The following is a 22812-nucleotide window of genomic DNA, read 5'->3' as shown; positions in this document are numbered from 1 at the left end:
ATGTCATAGGCGACAACAAATTGTTTATCTTTTCTTGCAACGTTAAAACATAAAAATTCCGACTCGATGTTTGGCTGAGAAGAATAGGACCAGAAATAACTGTCATTTTAAAACCTCGCAGTTGTCATGGTTGCATGTCCGAACGCCTCGGTATGATCGCGTCCTGGTTCGTATTGGTATTGAAAAACAACTGAAATCACAAACATGTATTTTACTGTTTTTTTTAACTTTGCCAAATCACAGGCCGATTGGGGTGTATCTTTTCAGACCACCTTTAATAAATGTTAAGGTCATTGATTTACACTTCCAGTTATGCTTGATTTCAAGTGGCCAAACTTCACGTTGAAATTATTTATCAGCTTGACCTATATCTTGGTATTAGTATTGTTTTAGAAAGATTTTTGGGCGATACATTATGCAAACAATTGGTAGACTACAATTAGGACATTTCCAATGTTAAAATTGTCATTCATACATCAGTATTCTAACATGTACCTAAGTTATTGCATGCAGTGTTATCTTTATTTAAAAAAGAAAGAAAGAAATTGTCTGTCCAGTGTTTTGTGTTCATGTTTTCTTCAATCTTTTAACTTTGTTACTAAATCTAGTGGAGATATTCGCTAATGTCGGTAATGATGGTGGATTCGGAGAGGATAATTACAGAGTCGACCACGACGCTTTGTTATTGTGGGGGAATATTTCTGGCTGTGAAATATTGTTACAAAACAAGTAAAATAAACAAATATTTATCGGTCTAAGCCTGGTGCTGACTTCTGCTCAACTGGTGCTTGAGATCTTCAACCTGGTTGTGCATCACCATGGAAACAATCAATACTAACATCATATTCTCTCTCTCTCTCTCTCACACACACACACATAGTAGAGATTCAGAACTGTTTGAGACACATCGTCATTCCCCCCCCCTCCCCCGTCCAGTAAAGTGGCGCGAACCTCTCCTGTTTTTAATTTCATGCGGCGATTCTGTGGCCATTAGCACTAATTAAGTTATTGTCGTCCACACATGGTCTCATCTGTCACGACTTTCTGTGAGGGGACAGATACTCCGTGCTAACTTTTGTCTTACTTAATGTGTCTCTGTGTGTTGCATGACCTTTTGTGAATGTGCGTGTGTGTGAAAAATGTTCAGTGTGTGTGTGTGTGTGCGTGCGTCTTTGAGCATGTCATTCAGTGTTTGATCATAAATGGCGAGATTTAATTTTCCTTTCATCTGACTGATGTTAGGACCTTTGCATCATGCCCCACAATTAACCTTTCACCCTACCATATGAAATCATCGCTATTTTTATCCATTTTCCCCCTTTTCTATGCTATTTTTGGAAGCGTAACCAATGATCCAAGTCATGTAATAGTTGACTTTAAACAAAGTGCTAGATATTGACTTACCACTTTCTTGTCCCTAGCTTCCTAAATACTCGTATTCCCTCTCTAAGTACTCGTATTCCCTCCCTAAATACTCGTATTCCCTCCCTAAATACTCGTATTCCCTCCCTAAGTACTCGTATTCCCTCCCTAAGTACTCGTATTCCCTCCCTAAATACTCGTATTCCCTCCCTAAGTACTCGTATTCCCTCCCTAAATACTCGTATTCCCTCCCTAAGTACTCGTATTCCCTCCCTAAGTACTCGTATTCCCTCCCTAAGTACTCGTATTCCCTCCCTAAGTACTCGTATTTCCCTCCCTAAGTACTTGTATTCCCTTCTTAAGTACTCGTATTCCCTCCCTAAGTACTCGTATTCCCTCCCTAAGTACTCGTATTCCCTCCCTAAATACTCATATTCCAGTCGAAAGTGAAACATTATTCCTATTTTCTATTTATCTTATTTTAAATACGCTAACGTATCATTATTCATGAATATAGAAATATAACTGGAAACGAAACTTGTTGCTTAGCCAGCCTCCCCCCAAAAAGATTGATAACTTCATGTCTTGACATGACAACTGACTTGAATGTATTTAAAAATAGCTTGTTAACAAGACAAATGGTCAGTGAACGTTGTGTTTTTTTTGTTTTTTTTTTAGTTGTTGGAGGATTAAAAACCACTCCATCAAAACAAAGGGAAATAACACTGATATCTTGTTGCTCAGTTAACGTTTATCATAACAGGTGAAATCCCCTAACTTGGCGATATTAGAGATGCAGCTGCTGTCTTTCTCTTTCTCCACCCTTGCTATTTGTGGTAGATTGTGTTGGTACAGGGCTGTTAAGATCAATTTGACTTCACTGTACATATCTTATACTTTAAGAACTTTGCATTGGTGTATCTCTGTTTGAATGCCACCCTCTCTAGTCTATTTAGTTTTGTCACACGCTGCTCAAAATAAGTGTAATAGTCCTCTTTCTATTTGACAGCGCGTAATATACTATGCCTAGTAAGACCGTTCTCTAAACCAACATTTCAGCGTCCCACCTGACTGTGTGCTATTGACCAGTGACATCTAAATATAGCATCACCTGTGTAAAGTACTGCACGGAACCAGAAAATTCAATATCAACACCACCACCCCTTTTTTTAACCCTCCATCCGCTCCACCGTTATGTGAACATGTCCAGATCCCTTGAGGTGGTCAATTACTAGTGGACACGTTAAATAAACCAGTCCACAAAGGCAAGGTGATAAGATCTCCAACACGTTATTCAGGGGGGGTCAATAACCTTTAGCTCCCCCGCTATCCCATGACGTCCCCTAAACGTCGCTTCAAAGGACTGCGGCCTATTGGATTCGATTGGCTGTATCGAGTCACGTGACGAGGCAGCGTTTTCAATTAGTTAAAACCTTCGCTGCCTAGAGTGTGTAATTTGTACCCTGTTATTGAAACATCAAGATGGCCATTTTCCTGGGGCAAGTTTTTTTATGACGTGGTTCTTTTCACTGACATAAAACTAATTTCTTCCGAAACGATATCCTTAATTAACATTTTAACTTACACTACAAGTATAAAAAAAATAGAAGTTGATTTCCCCTATAAACCAGGTAATGGACTACTGCCTGAATCAAGCGTGGCTCTGTTCAGGTTAATGAGCCACTTGTAATCTTTACATGCTTTTGTACTGAAGCAGTGATGCCATATCCAGTGATGACATATCCAGTGATGACATATCCGGCCCTTTCGTGCTATCTGGCCCAAAACTTAAAGCCACAGTGCAGGCAATTGGCGTATTAAAGAAAAGGGGAAAGAACTTGCTGAAAAAAACTATGTGCGTCATTTGACTATTGCATAACACTTACAAAAAATTTTATTTTAATCAAATGTCTACTCTTTATGAAACAAATTATAAATGCATTATTTACTCATTCTATTGAAGTCAAAATACAAATTCACTTCTGTAGGGATGAACGACTGTATAGAAAATGCAATAAACATGCATATAGGTAACCCTGGCAGACCAAGTAATAACAAATGAAGTAAAGGCCACGAGGCAACAGAAAACAAGTTATAGAAAGTCGAATACTTTTTTAAATAAAGGTTATGTAAGATTCAATTATCTGAAAATTAGAAAGCTTTAGCTCCCTTTCTGCTATATAAAACAAAACAAATTAATTAGTACTGAATGATCAACTAATTTGTTAATTTTTGGATTGATTTGTGTATTGTCATCGACTATGAATAATTATGCGAAATTTCAAGTTGACCCAAGAAGGGGAAGTGTTCGAACATTTTACCTGACAGATTAAATCCATATATATATACATCCACATCTCTCATTAGGTAGCATTTACTCCCCTTACCAGACAGAGAGACAGATAGAGTGAGCTTTGTAAAAATATGTTTTTGTTAGACAATTTTTGTTTAAACAGTGTACACCTCAACCAATGGTAGCTTGAAATTAATTGGCGTACAGCATAAGGCCTGAGAGCCGTACTTTGCTCATGTATTGCATCATTTTCTATAGTTCATTGTTTCAGTTATCTCATAAACAATAAACACACCAGGCTGTGTGCTGCTTTGTTCACACAAGGACCTGTTTAATTGATGTTTTTATTTTGGAGAGACTTCATGAGATCATACACTCCCGTTTGAAACTTTCTCCAGTTCAAGCTTTTCCATTGGACATGTCTGATTACGTCATTTGGTGCCATGCATGTTAATAACGCAAACCCTCCCCACCCCCTTTTTTCTCCTCCTTAAATCTTTTCTTCTCTATCCCGCCCGCACTCTAAATTTAAAGCCAAGTGTAAAAAAAAAAGAGGGGGGGGGAATGTTGAATTCGAGAGAGATTTTGGATGGCGGGAAAGTTGATTGTGACGCCTGTTGATGGGCGTCCAACAAGTTTATTTGTTAGCAGTGAGTCACGTCTCTGCCTTGGGTGCCCAGGCTGTTCTACTGGGAGGAGGGGAATGAGAGGTGGGGGAAATCTCTTAGAAACGTCTGAGGTCATCTAGGCGCGTGCGCTCGCGAGCAAGTGCGTGAGTGGTGGTGCATTTTGATGAAATTAAGTTCAAATCGCCTCTTTCTCTGTTAGCCTCGCCACTGGAAGGACATCTGTAATGGCCAATATATATTCATAACTGTCCAAATGCATGGGTCGGCATTTATAACTGGTCAATTCCAACAAATTGAATGATGCATTGATGGTATTCATGATATTGAATGGAAGATTTCTGATTAATGAATGAGACATTTCTTTTTAGTTGAGGGGAAAAACCGCTCATTGTTGCCTTCCTGAGTTTATCATTGGTCAGCTCTGCAGCAGTCTCGCCCTTGTGTGAAAAAATTCTGCTTATGTTTTTGGGGGCCTCGATGGCGCCTGTCAGCTGTGTTATTACAACCCACTACGCAAGACAGCAGGGTTTCTGTCCAGGGCTTATTCAAGAGAGGGTTTGAGCCTCTCAAGCCCCCCACTCAAATGGAGTTTGATGATGATGATGATGATTACAACCGAAAACAACCCATTCATCGCATACCACTTTGGGAATAGGACTTAGTACTTATTTACACACATTACTGTATAAGGACTTAGTACTTCTTTACACACATTACTGTATAAGGACTTAGTACTTCTTTACACACATTACTGTATAAGGACTTAGTACTTCTTTACACACATTACTGTATAAGGACTTAGTACTTCTTTACACACATTACTGTATAAGGACTTAGTACTTCTTTACACACATTACTGTATAAGGACTTAGTACTTCTTTACACACATTACTGTATAAGGACTTAGTACTTCTTTACACACATTACTGTATAAGGACTTAGTACTTCTTTACACACATTACTGTATAAGGACTTAGTACTTCTTTACACACATTACTGTATATATTTTAGTTATTGAAGAACAGTGATTTAAAATTAAGACTTATTAATAAAATACATTTTGATTAGGCTCCCCCTAATCATTTCGTTCGCTACTGTTTCCAGGAGGAAATAATCACTTGTTGTCAGTTGTATCCTTTTTAAATCTTGGCTTTTACCATTGTCTGACCCTAGTGGACAAATACATGTTCTGTCCACCAGTGTTTCATTTCGTACCATAATGAACAGAATAATTAGAATACTAGATATCGACCTTGCTAATGGTCTTCCCACAATAGGGCTACAAGTATGTGTGTTGTGATATAATGTATACAATGATGAAACTCAACGTCCTCAGTCTGCTATAGAAGGCCTGTTGACCAAATGACGCATTTTGCTATTTTTACCGAAGCTCCACAGTCTTTTACTGGAAAGTAAAATTTGGGTCCTTGACTTGACCACGTCCACATGATACCTTGGGTAAAGCGTTGGCCACAAAATTTAGTCATCTTAATGTTTTTTCTTTCTTTTTTAAAAAAAAATACGTTGGTGCTGTTTAGTTTAATTATTGCTTACATTATTACGACCCGCATGTCCAGTGTACAATATACGTATAGCACACTCTTGTGCGTGTCAGACTTTTAAGGCTTCCTGTTTTTTTGTGGTCTGCGCCTCGTACTGTTGCCACAATAATCCCGAGTTTGACCCCTCCCCACTACTATGATTTCATCCCCTGACGTCCTGCTTAAGATTCGGACTAGGACCTAGTGACCTTCATTTCTTAAGGAGCGTCCAAACTTAAAAAAAAAAAAAGATCATACCGAAGTCCGAAATAAGAGCTCATTAACTCATAGCCACAGACCTATATATATATTATATCTAAACTGGAAAACGGAAACAAATACTTATTCGATAATGATCAAATCACAGACGTTTTATGTATCATTTTATCATTTTATATTGTATATTTAAATAGAATGATTACCTAGATCGTTCTGGATCTAAATTGTGCATTTCAAAACACAATTAGGAGTCCAGAGTACTCTTATTTTCGATGTTCAATTTACATAGGTTAGGGAAAAAAACAACTACTTTACTTCTTATGACTACTTGTTTTAACTTGTTTTAACTTTTTTGAAAGTTTTTCACATTTTTGTGTAGGGTCAGGGATCTCCATGTCCAGTCTAGGTATATAGGTCTGTGTTCATTTTTTGTTGTTTAGTTACCTGAAACCATTAGACGAAAAGTACATGAACTGAAGGTCTTTTCATCGTCCGTATTGAACTGAGCCTAATCTATTTATATCGCCAACTCTCTTTCCTGCAGACGTCGCCATCAGTCCGACTTAGGAGGAGAGTGTGTTAAGGGGGAGGCTGTGTACTGAAGTTAAAGGGACATTCACTTTTCTGTGCCCCGCATAGCCCATGTGTCATCTCCGGATGTTGTTATTCAGATGCGAGATCTCTGGATTAGCTGAAATTAAGTCATTCCTCACGTCTGGAAGGATATTATCGGATTGTTTCCCTTGGACATAGGAGGCGCGTACACCAGTATGAACTACATCTCTCTCTAAATTTCATACTGAAAGAACATTTGAACGCTTTGGTTAGTAGTTAGATCTAGCTATTTTGTTGTATGTAATCATCAGCTATTTAAATAATAGATTCTAAATCTATAACTGTCATGATGTAATTTTTAAAATGTATTGTTTTACAAGTGCGGGTATTTTGTTTAATGTGCGTTAGACAATCAAATTTCTACTCCGATTAATGAACTGCCCAAAAGTCTGTGTCCTACTTGTCCTCTTGAATTGCTCTCAATTAAAACTTAAGTTTATTATGGTCTAGCTGTGTTCTAGAGTTATGTCAACGCAGTAAACACTGTGAGATTCCCTGATTTAACTACTTGACCTCACCCCCCTCTCTAGATCTCTAAATGTTTCTTCTTTACCCCCCCCCCCTCCCCACTTCACGTGCCCCGGATATCATAAAGTGAAACAAACAAACCTTGAGGCATAAAGGATTCTGTTCTTTTTTTTTTTTCATTCCACTTAAGAGTTTATGTCTGCTTGAGATGTCGTTATGCTGTTGTTTGTTTTGTCTGGACTATTCAATACCTTACGTAAAGCTGTTTTATCTATCCATTCCACTGTCCGAAACCATCCACTTTGACATGGCAATATTTGATCAGGTATCAGTGCCGGAGAGTTGGGCCCGGAGAACTCGGTTGTGAACTTAGCCCCCCTGGAAATTGTGTCAAATAACTTCCGGATGTAGCAACTCAATTTCCCCATCATACACTTTATTTCTTTGTTATGGCTTGAGTAGTATGACCTTTGCTGTTCCCTCTTAGCGCGTGACACAGCACACAGACACATGCTGTATCTTTACAGGCACCTATTGGAAGCATGCCAAACAAGTCTCAAATAATCAATGTCTTGGCCTCATTCGTTGTCTGTCATGTGGATTTGGTCTTTTCACACTTCATTGCTCTAGCTAGCAGTTCTTGGCGCTATACTGTCTCTTTGTAACGGCGTTCCTTCTCTTATGAACCTGCGTTCGAATAGTGATGTTATCTTGCACACTTTTAGGACAACACTTTGGTAGTATTGACAAATTAACGCTAATCGTCATTTTTTATTGTAGCTGAACATTTAACTATTTTAAACGTTAATATAATTTCACCAAAAAAAAAACGATATGTAGATAAACATAAATATACACACAACCTTCACCTATATAAAAAGGGTTAAAGGTTAAATCCGTATACAACTTTGACCCTTAGGTTTGAGCCAATTTAGTTGAATGGTATGGTAGTCTCCCAAAAATGATAGTTTGAGATGCTCTGAATTTCATTTCCGCCTCTCCACCCCCCCCCCCAAAAATTTTCTCGTTGAAAGCTTAAAATTAATAGACAATAGCTGATGACATATTTGACATTTGGTCGAGTCATTTCAAGTACAAAGGTGCTGGCGGTTTTTGGGGTGAGGGTCAGGAAGTTCTCGATATCACGTGACTCTGAGCACGTCGTTCAAACCGTCTGAGTTTCAATGTTGTTTTGTTGTGCTTGTATTGTGACGCGTGAGAAGAGCTTTTGAATGAAGTGAGCTGTCCCCCAGTGGGTGCAAATACTTGTCAGTGGTACTACCATCAACTCTTCTTGGCACTGGTCAACGTTCTTGTAGGCACCGTGAAGAGCTGGTCTTGAAACAAACAAACAAACAACAACGACAACGCTCTCACTAACATGCCCTCATACATCCACACGTGAAGCTCTAAGCATTCCAGAAAGATATTAGCGCTTTAAAAATCTTGAAGTAGAAAATCTTTTGTAGTGGTAGTTTTGTTGCTTGACATATTTTCCCCCACAGCATTGAAAGAACAGCTCATAAATATAAAGTCTAGATAAATGAACATGTTTTAGTGTAAGAATGTCTATTAGTTTTTACAACGTTTCAAGTTGGACTCTCACACAATGATTTCTGTTTCTCTACTACCTCCCATAGGTGTTGGGTTTCTTAGTGTTTAACGTTCACAGCATGGGCGGAGGTTTTGGTTCTTCTCCCCCCCCCCCTCCAGCCTCACCCCACCCCCTTTCCCTTTTGTTTTGTATTTATTGCCACCTCTCTTTCTTTGAAGACGGGTTACGTAGTACCAAAGCAGCCGCTCCTGGCACTCACACAGTCAGCGGCGGAATGCAGTGGCAGATGTTACGTCCAAGTGTGTTTAAGGCACCACCTCACCCGGCCCTGCCTTTCAGTTTCACTTGAGCCTTGTGAACGACTGTCACCACGAGACTGCCAGACACAACCTCCTCTGACGTTTCTTCTGATACCAGAACTAGACTTGTAATGTAAATCAGCGCTCACTACATAGATCTATCTATTACAGAAACAACGGAGACAGTAATACTTTCTGACAACAAGCTTGTACAAATTTTAATATATGTTATGCATTTATTCTAATTATCTGACACCTCTCTTTATTTAATGTTTTGAAGGAAATTAAGCATTGGAGGAGAAATATCCAAAGGAGTTCTTCTGTTTCATTTCTTTGATGTGCATTCAAATAAAAAAAATATTTACCGATCAACGAGATTTATAGGGAATTAATATTTTAAGCGTTTGTATTTTGTGGACAAAGTTTGGAGCTTCTAGATCTATGTGGGTAAAATATATTTAGTTCGATTAACACTTGGTCAAATGCACATTGTACTCATAGTTCCAGAGTTATTATCGCATTGTATCAATTTGTTGCGGCTTTAACAATAAGAACAGAGGACCCCACTGACTATTAGTTGGCATGTGTTCATGGCTGTATTCAGAGATACTATTGTGTTACATTCATTCTAGGCCGCGACTTCTGTAGTAAAGTAGATTCATTATTTAATATAACAGATTAAAAGTGGACGTTTTTTAGTGTTCGCTGTTACTGGCTGGTGATGCTATGTTAATAAAGTACCTTCGTATTGATCGACTTCTTGAGTGAAACAGCTGAATCTCTTTTGACATTTGGGCACGCAGTTGGTTTTAAAATCGTTGATGTTTTTTCGCGTTGGGTGTTGTTCGCTCGGCCGATCATTTCTTGCCAAGCTTGACCATCACAAAGTACACCCCTACCGCGATCAGCGCCACCACGAAGATGATTGTAAACTTGACAAAGACGGCCTTGAGGATGGTCTCGATGATGGCCAGGACGGACAGCAGGATGGCGGTGACGAAGAAGACCACCAGGAAGACGGGCAGCTCGATGACCAGCAGGACGAAATGGATCACCTTCTTGATCAGGCGGACCACCACGTTGGGCTGCCGCTGTCGGCGCCCAAATATGGGCTTCTCTTCAAACTTGAGCGCTAGGTTGTCAAAGAAGTGGTAGATGTACATCAGGATGTCTATGATGAACATAAATACGTGGGATGGCAGAGCCATGATTCTGTCGACTAGCGCCATTGTTGGCGGTGAATTGAAGATATTGCCCTCGTCTACAAAGAAAACTCAAAGCCTGTCTTGTATTGTTGAATTTACTAGATGGAGTGATGTCAATGTACTAAATTACAAGCACTTCAACATCTTCAGTCTGAAAATACAGCAATGTACAAAATCATATAGCATTGTCGTAATAAACAAATGAATATTTTGGTAGTCTTAGATTTAGTCTGCACTGTAGCCTACTTCCAACTCAATATTTGCTTCAAAGTTTATTTGGGTACTGATCAAATATTTGAAAATTTCGCCCTTGGCATTTCGACGTGGAGTCATAAAAAAAATAGATATAGATCTAGCTGATAATAATAATAATAATAGCGTCTCCTTCGTGATCGAATAGGAGCACAATCTCATTCTATGAGTATGAATTTCAAAATGGCTATGGAGTAGTATCATTTAGTATGAAGTTCTTGGCATTGAAAAGCCGGCCGCACACAAAACCTATTTTCTGGAGAAGTATTCTCGTCGCATATAACATACGAGCTTATGATAAATTTAATACTAAGTCTAGTCTTCCATGTAATAATCTAGATATTATCTAAATCTCTAAATGTTCGTTGTGAGATTTGTTAGAATAGGTTAAAGAAGAATAAGTGGTTAACTTAACTGGTCTTAACTCTAGATCTAGATCTTGTGTTTAAACAACAATTGTGTGGTGAGAGAAATTTACTTTTTAAACAGCGATTAGAGACATTAAAGATTGTAAGTAACCTTTTGATCGAAATGAAAACTGGCAGCTGTTCTAAATTGACATAGATCTAGCTACTTGGCTAGAATAGAGTATAAAAATCGAGCTGGCCGCCATAGTTGTTTAGTAAATGACGTCGTACTTCTGCTGGTTACATTAAAAACATGCACCACCAGAGACTTTGTCTTTAAATCTCAGACATATCATATAGAATCTAGCTCTAATAATATCTTTAATTTAAAAAAGAAAGGTAAAGCGTTCGGTATAACAAGTAATATTAACTAATGAAAAAAAAACATATATTCTAGATTTATACAACTTGCTTCGGGCAAATGATGTCTGCACTATTTTACATTAAAAGTTTAAGATATTTTTTTTCATACAATGAAATCCAAGATTTAAAAAAAAGAAAATGTGAATGATATTATCTTAAACATGAGCGGGTGTACAAATAGCGCAATGGCTGCCTGGTCGTGCGGTATGCGCGCTGGAATGTCGGTCAGTCGTCTCGATGGTCCTGGGTTTCTACCCAGCCCTCTGCCATCCACCGTCGCCCTGCGGGAGGCTTAGACTAGGAAGTAGATTATCTTCAACTTGAAGGAACATCCGAAACATGTCAAACATTTTACAATATTTTTGTTTTTTTCACATAACGCTCGACTCTTAGATGAAAGACTTCCATGGCACAAGAGTTAGCGTAGGATGTAGGAATATCTCCGCATATCATAATTATGGCAGATATAAGCTTTAGATTTGAATCGACAATGAAATATATCTCAAATGATTTTCTGTTGTGTTTGCGTTATGTTTTCATAATTGACAGTTTGCGGATAATTCATCTTCTTTTTTGAACTAACGTCTGTATTATATAAGATATGATAATTCGAAAGTTATAAAAAAATGGTGACATTTTATAAACTCATGTCTAACTTTAAAAACTTAAATAACCATTGCTATTTTCTTGACTTTGGTCCATGGCGTCAGTTAAAGCTCGACTTCCAATCATCTTTAGTTTGAGTGTAGCCTCTGAAACGGAAATTGCCGTTAATATAATTTTGACCTTTTTCTTTATTTGGATCATTGCGTGTTTGCCGGAAGTTTTATTGTAGTCTAGTGTGTAATTATTCACAACAAAAATGTATTTCACTTCTAAGACGACTAAGACAATAAGTTATGTAAATTTTATTAGACGTCAATCTCCATGTTTCCAGTTCTCTACCAATGTCATTAGTAAGTTTGTAGCATTTTCATGTTTCATAACAATAATCTTTATTATCCGTGAGGACATTTGTTTTAAAATTGTGCATTACAAAAAAACAGTACATAATTTTAGATCTAGACTTAGAGAGCAACAATTTGTACGACAGCACAGAAAATATACGTTCATACCCCAGTTTCTCTTAAATATTACATATGAAATTTACAACAGTAAGTTACATTTTGTTCAACGATCCAGTTCCCAAAGATTGGCATTTAATAATTTTAAAAAATACATGACTCTTGACTAGATATACATCTAGTCTAGTAATAACACTTTTTCATTAGCGTCTTTCATCTTATTCTATCACAAAGAACAGTTCTCAGCTTGAAGTTTATGCCAATACATTTTATTCTTGTTTGGTTTTGTTTTGGATTGACCTTCCTGGCTTGATCACGTGACTTGCGTGAGATTACATAGCCTTTGATCAGCCGCAAGTAATATTTAGTGCATGGATGTGTGGTATGAGCTTTGGACTGGCAAAACGATTGTTGCCGAGTTAGAAATCTGCCTGCGTCCACCCTGGCTGTCCTGCGTCCACCCTCGTTGTCCTGCGTCCACCCTGACTCCCCTGCGTCTACCCTGACTGTCCTGAGGGAAGTTTGTGCTAGGACTCGAGAATCATCATTTATGAAGGAATGTCCGAAACTTTTTAAAAAGAATACATAAGTATTCATATACTTATATACATAAGTCAATGAGTACAATTTGAGATCCTTTTTTTTTTCTTCGCTCAATATTTTCTTGTTCTCTCTGTTTTCCCCTAGTTTTGTTGACCCAATAAATCCCAGCTCTATTTGCTACCTTCCAGGTTACCCCGCCGCTCACCTCTGTGCACGCTCACCTCTCATCCCTGCGTAAAAGATGACCCGGCGTCAATGCCCTGTTATCACATCCAGTCTATCTTCAGAGAATTTCTTTACTTACTCTCACATGTCCGACAGATTTTATTTCTTTTTACAGTGATGGATGTTTGAGTGACCCCTATCCCCCAACAGACTCCTCTCCATACCTACCCACACGTATGTCAGGGTTTTCCTTTCTGTGGCCTTTTTTCGTACTTTCAGGGCCGTTTGATTGGTGGGCATTCTTGGAATAAACACAATATAAGGCTCATAGTAGCATAAAGTGATTTAGTATTTACTATTTAGCCCATTTTTCATCCGTGACAGATCTAGTAAGAATCTGTTAGTCTTAGTTCCAGTGAGGTCGTTGTTCGGACCACACATCTCAATTTATATATCAATCGTAGTATCCAAGTGTTTACAGCATAATGGACATTTTTTTAAAGGAGGGAGAGAAAGTAGTGAATATTTGTGGCTCTACAGGCTAGGGATGACCTTGACCTTCCCGCCAGACAACTCCGTTGCTTTCTTCTTTGAAGTCTGGGCTCTCACATCTTCCATCCACCTAATCCTTGGTCTGCCTTCAGGGGGTTTTTTTTTGGTACTATGCCCCCCCCCCCTTCACCCCTCTAAACTTTAGGGAGAGAGACAGACAGGGGAAGAAATGGGAAGAAAGTGTGTGTGTGTTTGGGGCGAGGAGGAGTTGGCACTGGAATGGCCGTAAAATGTAAAGATTATATTGGATAGGAGCACATCTTTTTTTTTTTTCTCTTTCTGGCACGATTCTTTCATGTGATGGGTTGACATCCAACCAACTTTTCACCTTTCCTCCCACGCGTGGACCTGCGTGAGTGAAACTTTACGTGTGAGAATCCCTGACGTGCTCGCTCCTAATTTGTGTGTGTGTGTGTGTAGACTTACCCGTGCTCGTATTATCCTTGACCCCCCGGACTAAACGGACCAAGCGCCTTGCCCAGTACGCGTCTTTTATCTTACCTGGGAAATGTATGCGCCTACTGACAGTGAGTGAATAAATTGCAAGTCCCATTAGAGGACACGGGCAAGGCTTGCATTCAGGAGCTACGCGATGGACGCCTTATTCTTTTCAGGATATCACGTGATTGTTGCCTCAGTATTGCCATCGTGAGAATAACTTGTGATTGTTGCCTCATTCTCGCACTTCTGAGAATGCTACGCCAACGTCGCCTCGTTATTTCCAGTTTGAGGATATATTCCTAGTTTTTAGTCTTATTAACTAATTGTGACGAGGCCACACCGCTTTAGTGTCACACATCTACAGACTTACCTTTGTATCATGTGTCTATATACTTTGTGCCGTAATTATCAGAACACGTCGTTGTGCTAAAATAATAATAATAAAAACGTCTCCAATGATGCCGAGCTGTTTGTGTCATCATAGGATACAACGAAGAAAGAGACCTGCTCAGCTACAAACTCCAGCGTGGTCAGTTGGGTTTTTTTTTTTGCTCTACCTTAGCACCTTTTTGAGTTTCATTTCCACTTCATTGAGATTGATCGACTGATGATCGAATAACATTTTTTTTTTTTTCTTACTTAAATTTCAAAGACCGATAACTCTGTTTCTAAAATTAGACCTTTCAGCGGTGCTTTCGTCACTAACGGTTTATTGATGTTTTAATTTTAGATTTTATGCTGGGCTTGGCCAGTAAAATACTTTTATTATATATATATATATATATATATTATTATTATTCAATCATCAATTTTTTTTATTTGTTTGTGTATATTTGTTGCATTACATTCAAAATATCGTGATTACTCTGGACTAAAACGCAGCAGATGTTTTAATGATAGCATTATATACACAGACTTTTGTGAATGTAGGATCAATACTCCATATCCGAAAACTCTTTCATTCTACAGATACTGCACAATAAAACATTTTTCTTTGAAGTTTCATCGTAGAATAAGTCTGGGAAAAATAATAATACGAAAATTATTAAAATAACAAATGTATTACATTATTTTTACGACAACCATCTTTCTTTTTTTTTTTTTTTTTTTACTAAAACTTCCTAATAGTTTTATCTTAAGGAAGTCTTAGTTGGTTTAGATTTAGGTTTGAAGTGGATTAATAAACAACAACAACAATATAAAAGATTTTACGCCTGTATATCTCTGAACGAAAGTGTTGCCCCGTTGCTGCTGGTGTCTTGAAGTAAGGGTGGCAACTAAAAACGTGTTCTTATAGCTAGTTTCGTTGCACATTATTCCTCTCTTATTATCTACTTAAACATGTAATTAAATCTGTACAAACCACTAAAAATAAATAAAAGCCATTTATTAGTTAATAATAGCACAAACAAAAGGTTATTCATCTGTTTAAAGTGTTTATAACTATTTCAATTATATATTTGATTTTTTCCCCAGAATCCCTCTGTTTAGCAGTTATTGTATCACCCCACCCCCCTCCCCCCTTTTCGACCTGCTATTCGACCTTCACCCAACGAATCCGGCGCTAACGAAGTGCCAGTACTTCGGTTTTGAGAGTAGGTAACTTGTCATGAAAGGGCCGGTGTTAAAATGACGTCATCGCGTGCACGTTGGCTGTGTTTCCTTTCAATATACCAACATAATCATAGCCCTGTTGTCGCTGGCGCATTAACGCGATAACCTTTATTTATAGATCAGGAAAACTGTCTCTCTCCCTCTCTCCTTCCCCCCTACCTTTGGCGCCTGGTAGCCTCGGTTCAGAAAGGAAAGAAAGAATATATGAAAAGATGGATATTTGAAAATGAGGCAGATGTCTTGTGGATGGAGAGAGAGAGAGAGAATGAGTGAGCCGGGTCTGCACAACGGTAAAAGAGAATATGTTCTTGTTACTCCCCCCCCCCTCCCCCTCTCTGGTGTTGTTGTTCGTAGCACCCCGAGTGTATTTACCTGGACTCCAGTCAAACGAATTTTATTCCCCGCTCAGAAGATGATGTCTCCCGACACAACCGCAGTCCCGCATCAAACATCTGGGAAAGGGGTCGCGATGGAGGATGAGGAGGAAGAGTGAAATGTCCACCTCGAACCGGAGGGCGCTGGTCCGTTCAATTCAAGAGTCGGCTATGCTGGCCACAGGACTACTGGACATCACTCGCTTGTTGTAAGTTGTACGTTTGAACTAATACTTTTTTTTTTTCCTTACCATAGTCTCAGTGTAAATTCAGTCAAAAGTGTGGCATTCGTAGTTAATTTATGAAGAATGTGAAGGTCGCTTCTTCGTGACCTGAATAATGTGGTCTAATTATTAATTGTTTACATGTTCTAATCCATCCACAATCTCTTTATTTAGTTAAATTAGTGCGTTGAATGGGTGGCTTCAAATCTAGATATTGTTTTATTTTATTCTATTTTTTTGTTTGATAAGTTTCTGGTGTTCCTTCTGGTTTAAAGATAATAATATTCTAGCCCAAACATCTCGCAGAACTGCGAGAGGATGGCAGGATTTAAACCCGAGACCATCGAACGACAGTACAGATGAGGCCAGATCGCATACCATATGACTAGGCAGTTAATTGTTAAGTTCCCATAAGCTATATTATATTATTATATTTTAGGATGATTATCGTGAATGAATTGCTAGAAGCGGAAAACGGAATTTTAAAAATTCAATTGGTTTGTAACCAAGTTTACTATTTTTTTAAATAAGAATCGGATTTTTAAAAAATAACATTTGCATGCATGTTATGGTTGTGGTTGTAAGTACTTGTATTTACGTGTATTTACGTGTTGCCCTTTGGTGATCATATAATCGGGTATTTCGGGCTAAGTGACTTCAATGAATTCTTTCGGTAATTACACCTTCATCTAATTCTAATCTAATCATTGTGGACACTTTGAAATCCCAGATACAAGAAAGACATTGAATTTAATTTATGATGGTACGTTCATTCCTGCCTAGTTTCGTAAATTGGACTCACCTTACTTAGCCTTACTAGTGTGTTGATGTTGTTTCTGTTAGTAAATGCTAGCGTACTTCTAACACTATCGTTAATTGGACGTTCTCTTGGGGGAATTCGTTGGATGCTGTGTGAACTTTACTCGGTGTAAAGTTTAAAAAAAAAATCATTAAGATCTATAAGGTGAACCTTAGGATGAGGAAAAAAAACAACTAAAGTGGCGGCTTTATTGGTTATTTTATCAATAATCTTTGCTCCCTGCATTTGCTATCGTCTGCTGTAAGTTATCTGCACTCTTACCTCCCCTCACACACACACATCGTTACCCCCTAGGTTTTTTGTTGTTTTTGTTTGAATGGATTGTATCATAGAGGATGATTGATTGAGGTGAGTGAGGAAAGAGTAATTATTTATCAAAAGTATCGGTCTCTCTCTCTCTCTCTCTCTCTCTCTCTCTCTCTCTCTCTCTCTCTCTCTCTCTCTCTCTCTCTCTCTCTCTCTCTCTCTGTCTCTGCTACTCTTTTTTGGCTTTATTTTTTCTCAGTAATTTCTCTCTCTCTCTCTCTCTCTCTCTCTCTCTCTCTCTCATTCTCTCTCCGTCCCAAGCCCGCACGCACACACACATACTTCAATACTTGCAGACATACCAGACGTGGAAATACAATTAACATTCAGATGTTTGTGTGTGTTGGCCAACGCGCCTCACTATTGGTGACGTCTGCTGGATCGTTTAGCAACTGTTATCGTATCAAATAGCTGATAGATCTATACATAGATTCAGTGGCACTAGGGGGCGCTGCTGTGAACGGCACCGCTTGATGAACTCCCAAACATCTCCAGACGACATACAATCATACACCAAGGCGAAGTGTCTGCAACAGGAATGACGTCAATCGGTCTCCATAGCGGACATTTCATTTGGAGGTCAAGTAGTCCACTTGTGAATGTCACAATCATCATGGGAATATTTATATCTACGTTTTAAAAAAAATCGTGGAAAATTAAAACGTATATTAAAAAAAACTAATTATAATAAAGCCTGATGACATAGGATCTATGAATAGGACAAAGTAAGCAATGTATCTTAAGCGTCCATCAAATTATTTGGTTGGGTCGTTGAGTTGGCCACGTCACGCTATCGTGAACCATGAATAACTTTAAGCACATAAAATACACACTGTTCTCCCCAAAGTAACATTAGAAAGCGTTTTACTATTAGATCGAAATCCTCTCGTTGCTGATAGAGATTCCTATTTCTACAATCTAGCCTACTATGCTGATAGAGATTCCTATTTCTACAATCTACTCTGCTGATAGAGATTCCTATTTCTACAATCTACTCTGCTGATAGAGATTCCTATTTCTACAATCTACTCTGCTGATAGAGATTCCTATTTCTACAATCTACTCTGCTGATAGAGATTCCTATTTCTACAATCTACTCTGCTGATAGAGATTCCTATTTCTACAATCTACTCTGCTGATAGAGATTCCTATTTCTACAATCTACTATGCTGATAGAGATTCCTACTTCTACAATCTACTCTGCTGATAGAGATTCCTATTTCTACAATCTACTCTGCTGATAGAGATTCCTATTTCTACAATCTACTCTGCTGATAGAGATTCCTATTTCTACAATCTACTATTTTATGCTGTTTCAAAACCCTTAATGAATCTTATCCCCAAACCTTTGTTTATTCTCGCTCATGGTTTGCATTAAATTGTTAGATATTCTCTATTTTGAAACAATTGTAGTCTATGCAGGGCCGGCCTTACGAATTGCGGCGCCCAATTAATTCATGCTTGCGAGGCCCCTCTTCTAATTTTGTTTTACATCATTAAACCAACATTTGTTATACAACATGCATTGGAAGCAACTCGACAGTGAGTGAGTTAAAGTGACGTCAAACGTACGATAGGCCTACACTCAACATGTTAACCCTTTAAGTCCTACATCTTTAAAAGCCTGTGACTGGAGCCATGACAGTGGTATGCTTAATGTAAATTGCGGGGCCCCTGCCAGGCGCGGGGACGAATTGGATCAATCGGTCAAATCGGCCTAAAGACTCTTTGTAACTGTTTTAGAACGAAGGCAGTATAAATATTGAATGAACGACCTGCTAGTCGCCGCTATTTCTGCTTGTCTTCACCTCTTCTGTTCTTACACTCCTGTTGATCTTGACCTGCTTGAAGGTCATCAATTAGTTCTTATATTATTGAAGCTTCCGTCCCCCAATTCCCGTTGAATCCCCTGTGATTTATGTAAAAAAAAAAATAATTCCCATTTCGTTTAGTAACTTGTACTATTGACCTTTTAAATTAGGTACACAAGTATTTTAACTGGGGAAGCCTGTTTCGGTCCCCCGAGGGAATAATCTTACACTAGAACTTAACTTGGTATTCATGCTCCCCCATACACACAACCCGAGAACCACCCCAGTAAGATCGCCACTATAATTGGCTCTAGGCTTATCTTAGGTTCTGATGCTTATTTTGGGTCTTTCTATTTTCAGCTCTTATCAAGTAGTTTCTCGTCTCTTTGTGTTATGTGTATCTCTTTGTGGTCTGTGTGTGTCTGTCGTCATTGCCTGTGTGCGCCTCTTTGCTTTCGAAGTGGAGACTTGGTAGAATGGGGGCCATCTCTTTGTGTTTATTTTTAGTTCGTAGCTCTAGATCCGTCACGTCTATTGTCCTGTGTCCGTGTTTTGTCCCCTCCCGAGACCACCATCCTGTTGATGATGTCGATACCACAGCGATTTCCTAAGTATGCACTTTAAAACCCACGACAAAGCCACTGACCCCCTGGCCCTTTAAATTAGATTTTATATTTTTTTTCAGGATGATCGTTTAATAATCAAACTTTTCAAAAGTAAAGTATCACACATCTCTCATTAATTATACATACACCCTTCTACCTTTTTTTGCATTATTGAAATTCCCACTTTCTCCCTCTCTCTTCCTCTTACATGAATGTCTCTATATCATCAATGCTGCATATTGTGAGCTGGTAAAATACATTTACTTGTGTGTTTCTCTAAAGTGCAAACACATCAAAAGTTCTGTTGGAAGCAGCACAATGGTTCTCAACCTCTGATTATACCGGGCTCCATTCTCGGATTCAAAGACACAAATCATGCGTGTACATCTTTCGCGTCCTGCTAAGTCTGTGTTAGCCACACTCCACCATTAGGCCGCATTGTTTAGCACAGAAATCTAAACTCTCTCTCTCTATGTCTCTCTCTCTCTCTCTCTCTCTCTCTCTCTCTCTCTCTCTCTCTCTCTCCTCTCGTAACACGATAAACAAAAACAAGAAAACATACAAGAAACGTACATAGAAGAAAGCCTGCGGGACCAAAGTGAAAACAAAAGATGTTTGGGCCACGGGGCCGTCATCAGCCACAAACGAAAAGGACAAACAAGTGAAACTACACAAAATGAGCTTTACCTTTCCGAGGCAAGAAAAGAAATGACCTCGGGGGAAAGGAGAGGATGCAATGCGGTGTGACTTAAGATGAACAAGGTGGAGTAAAAGACTTGGTTTACAATGACCAGAAGTGTTTAGTCAGATATATTAATAGCTTGGACCTGCATACCCGTAGACATTCTCACGCACTCACATAAACACACATACATCATCACAGCTACAGTAGCGTGCAGACGACCTGACAAACCTGTGCTGGACGTGTAGACATGGTATTGTCATATTCTACCTACCTGTGCAGAATGTCGCGTCTTGTACATGGTATTGTCATATTCTACCTACCTGTGCAGAATGTCGCGTCTTGTACATGGTATTGTCATATTCTACCTACCTGTGCAGAATGTCGCGTCTTGTACATGGTATTGTCATATTCTACCAACCTGTGCAGAATGTCGCGTCTTGTACATGGTATTGTCATATTCTACCAACCTGTGCAGAATGTCGCGTCTTGTACATGGTATTGTCATATTCTACCAACCTGTGCAGAATGTCGCGTCTTGTACATGGTATTGTCATATTCTACCAACCTGTGCAGAATGTCGCGTCTTGTACATGGTATTGTCATATTCTACCTACCTGTGCAGAATGTCGCGTCTTGTACATCGGTATTGTCATATTCTACCAACCTGTGCAGAATGTCGCGTCTTGTACATGGTATTGTCATATTCTACCTACCTGTGCAGAATGTCGCGTCTTGTACATGGTATTGTCATATTCTACCAACCTGTGCAGAATGTCGCGTCTTGTACATGGTATTGTCATATTCTACCAACCTTTGCAGAATGTCGCGTCTTGTACATGGTATTGTCATATTCTACCAACCTGTGCAGAATGTCGCGTCTTGTAGCCCAGCAGACACCAGAAATATTTTTTTAAATATAGGTTAACAAAATGAGTTTTTCTTTTAGTTCAAATTACGGTAACAGTACACTCGTCACGTGATCAAAAGTATCCAATCGTCTTCTTTGATTTTCTTTTCTTGATTTTTTTTGCTTCTTGTTATTGTGCCAACAATACCGTTTATTTTCTCCTTCATTTTTATGTATTCAAGCCAACAATGTAACTGTCATAATAAACAAAACAAAGATTGAGTCACAATACTTTATATTGATAGATAGACAGGGGAAATAAACAAAACAAAGATTGAGTCACAATACTTTATATTGATAGATAGACAGGGGAAAATAACTACCTTCCTCCGTTCTCTTTGTCTGATTACTTCCATACACCTCCCAATACAAATCTATTTTTAACAACTTTAAAAAAAAAAAGCTTGAAATCTGCAATTAAACTACCCAACATTTTCATAAGAGTATTTTTTTTTAGCATTGCAGTTTGAAAGCCAGGCCTATGTTCTTGTAGTTTATTAGATTGTATTTCTTTGTAGAAAAACATATGTGCATGTGTGTGGAGATTGTGGGGTTCTAAATATAAAGGGTAATATCACATGATGGGACGCGTGATCTGGTGGTCAGAAGAGGAGGGCTTCTCAATTTTATATGGCCTGCACGCTAAAAATGGAAAGAGGCGGTCGGCAGATATATGTTGTACCCCAAATGGTTCAACAGACTAGGAGACAGATGAAGGGTGAAAAAGGCAGGGCTGCACTGGTGTTTTTTTTTTAATAATATTCAAATCGAAGAGAAAAATAACACGGGAAAAACTAAAAAGGGGGGGGGGGGTAATAGATCAGTAAGGGGTAGGTATGGCAAAAGGAATGGGGGGGGGGGTGGTAAATGAGTTCACCTGACGTATAAATGACGTCATGGACATGCTGTATTTTCTTACCTGACAACTTCATCCAGGTAGAAAACGTGAAAAACCTTGAAGTCGGTCCTGGGAGGAAAAAATTGATATTACGTTAAAACACCGGGAGAGTTGAAAAAAAAAAATGATGCTCTAAAAGTTAGGTGTTTGATAAAAATGTTCAGGTGAATTAGAAAATGTTCAGGTGAATTAGAAAATGTTTAGTTCAAAGGCATCTGCACAGAACTGTAATGAAAAGGTGCTCTGTTGTTATGTGTTGTTTCCAATCACTCGAGCAAGCAGTGGCGTATCACAAACATGTGCAGCCTTTTTTTTTCCGTTAAGTTTGTGTTCTATGTGCATGTAACATATACATCAATGGGTTCTGTGTACGGCGGGTCTTACGAAAGGGAGGTCCCATCTACAAGAAAAGGAAGAACTCCATGTGTAGAGCCATCATGTCATCAGCAGCCATCTTTCTTAAGCCTTGAGAAAATGTTTCCCACTGCTCTCAGGTCAGACCCGATCGAAACATCAGCTAAATAGTTCTGTTCGACAATTTTAAACTCCAACATAGAATGGTGTCTAAATGAAACAAAATATATATTTATATTCA

At 38.7% G+C, this 22812-nt stretch overlaps 2 protein-coding genes across 13 annotated transcripts in view; one reads left to right on the top strand and one right to left on the bottom strand.

Moving 5' to 3' along the window:
- Window positions 1-22812, top strand: part of LOC106055011 (IQ motif and SEC7 domain-containing protein 1-like) — a 137812-nt gene that overhangs the window by 76482 nt on the left and 38518 nt on the right. The window contains exon 1 of one of the 11 annotated variants that reach the window (XM_056027242.1): window positions 12088-12164. The exons of 9 other annotated variants lie outside the window; for them this stretch is intronic. In XM_056027242.1, the coding sequence (XP_055883217.1) occupies window positions 12136-12164 (29 nt within the window). In that variant the 5' untranslated portion in view covers window positions 12088-12135. Of the gene's footprint in view, window positions 1-12087; window positions 12165-15747; window positions 16171-22812 lie in introns of those variants that run through there. One more of the 11 variants, XM_056027240.1, reaches the window with a different exon arrangement.
- On the bottom strand, window positions 9183-11104 carry LOC129925875 (uncharacterized). 2 transcript variants are annotated; one of them, XM_056027248.1, is made up of 2 exons: window positions 10958-11104; window positions 9183-10337 (listed from the first exon to the last, which is right to left on the bottom strand). In XM_056027248.1, the coding sequence occupies exon 2, from the start codon at window positions 10208-10210 to the stop codon at window positions 9839-9841; it is 372 nt and encodes a 123-aa protein (XP_055883223.1). In that variant the 5' UTR covers window positions 10211-10337; window positions 10958-11104; the 3' UTR covers window positions 9183-9838. The 2 variants fall into 2 exon arrangements, with proteins under 2 accessions (XP_055883223.1, XP_055883224.1); XM_056027249.1 differs by having other exon boundaries at window positions 10917-11096.

Source organism: Biomphalaria glabrata, chromosome 4, assembly GCF_947242115.1.
Source record: "Biomphalaria glabrata chromosome 4, xgBioGlab47.1, whole genome shotgun sequence".
NCBI lineage: Eukaryota > Metazoa > Mollusca > Gastropoda > Planorbidae > Biomphalaria > Biomphalaria glabrata.
The sequence above is the reverse complement of the archived record's forward strand: the minus strand, read 5'-3'. Positions and strand labels throughout refer to the sequence as shown.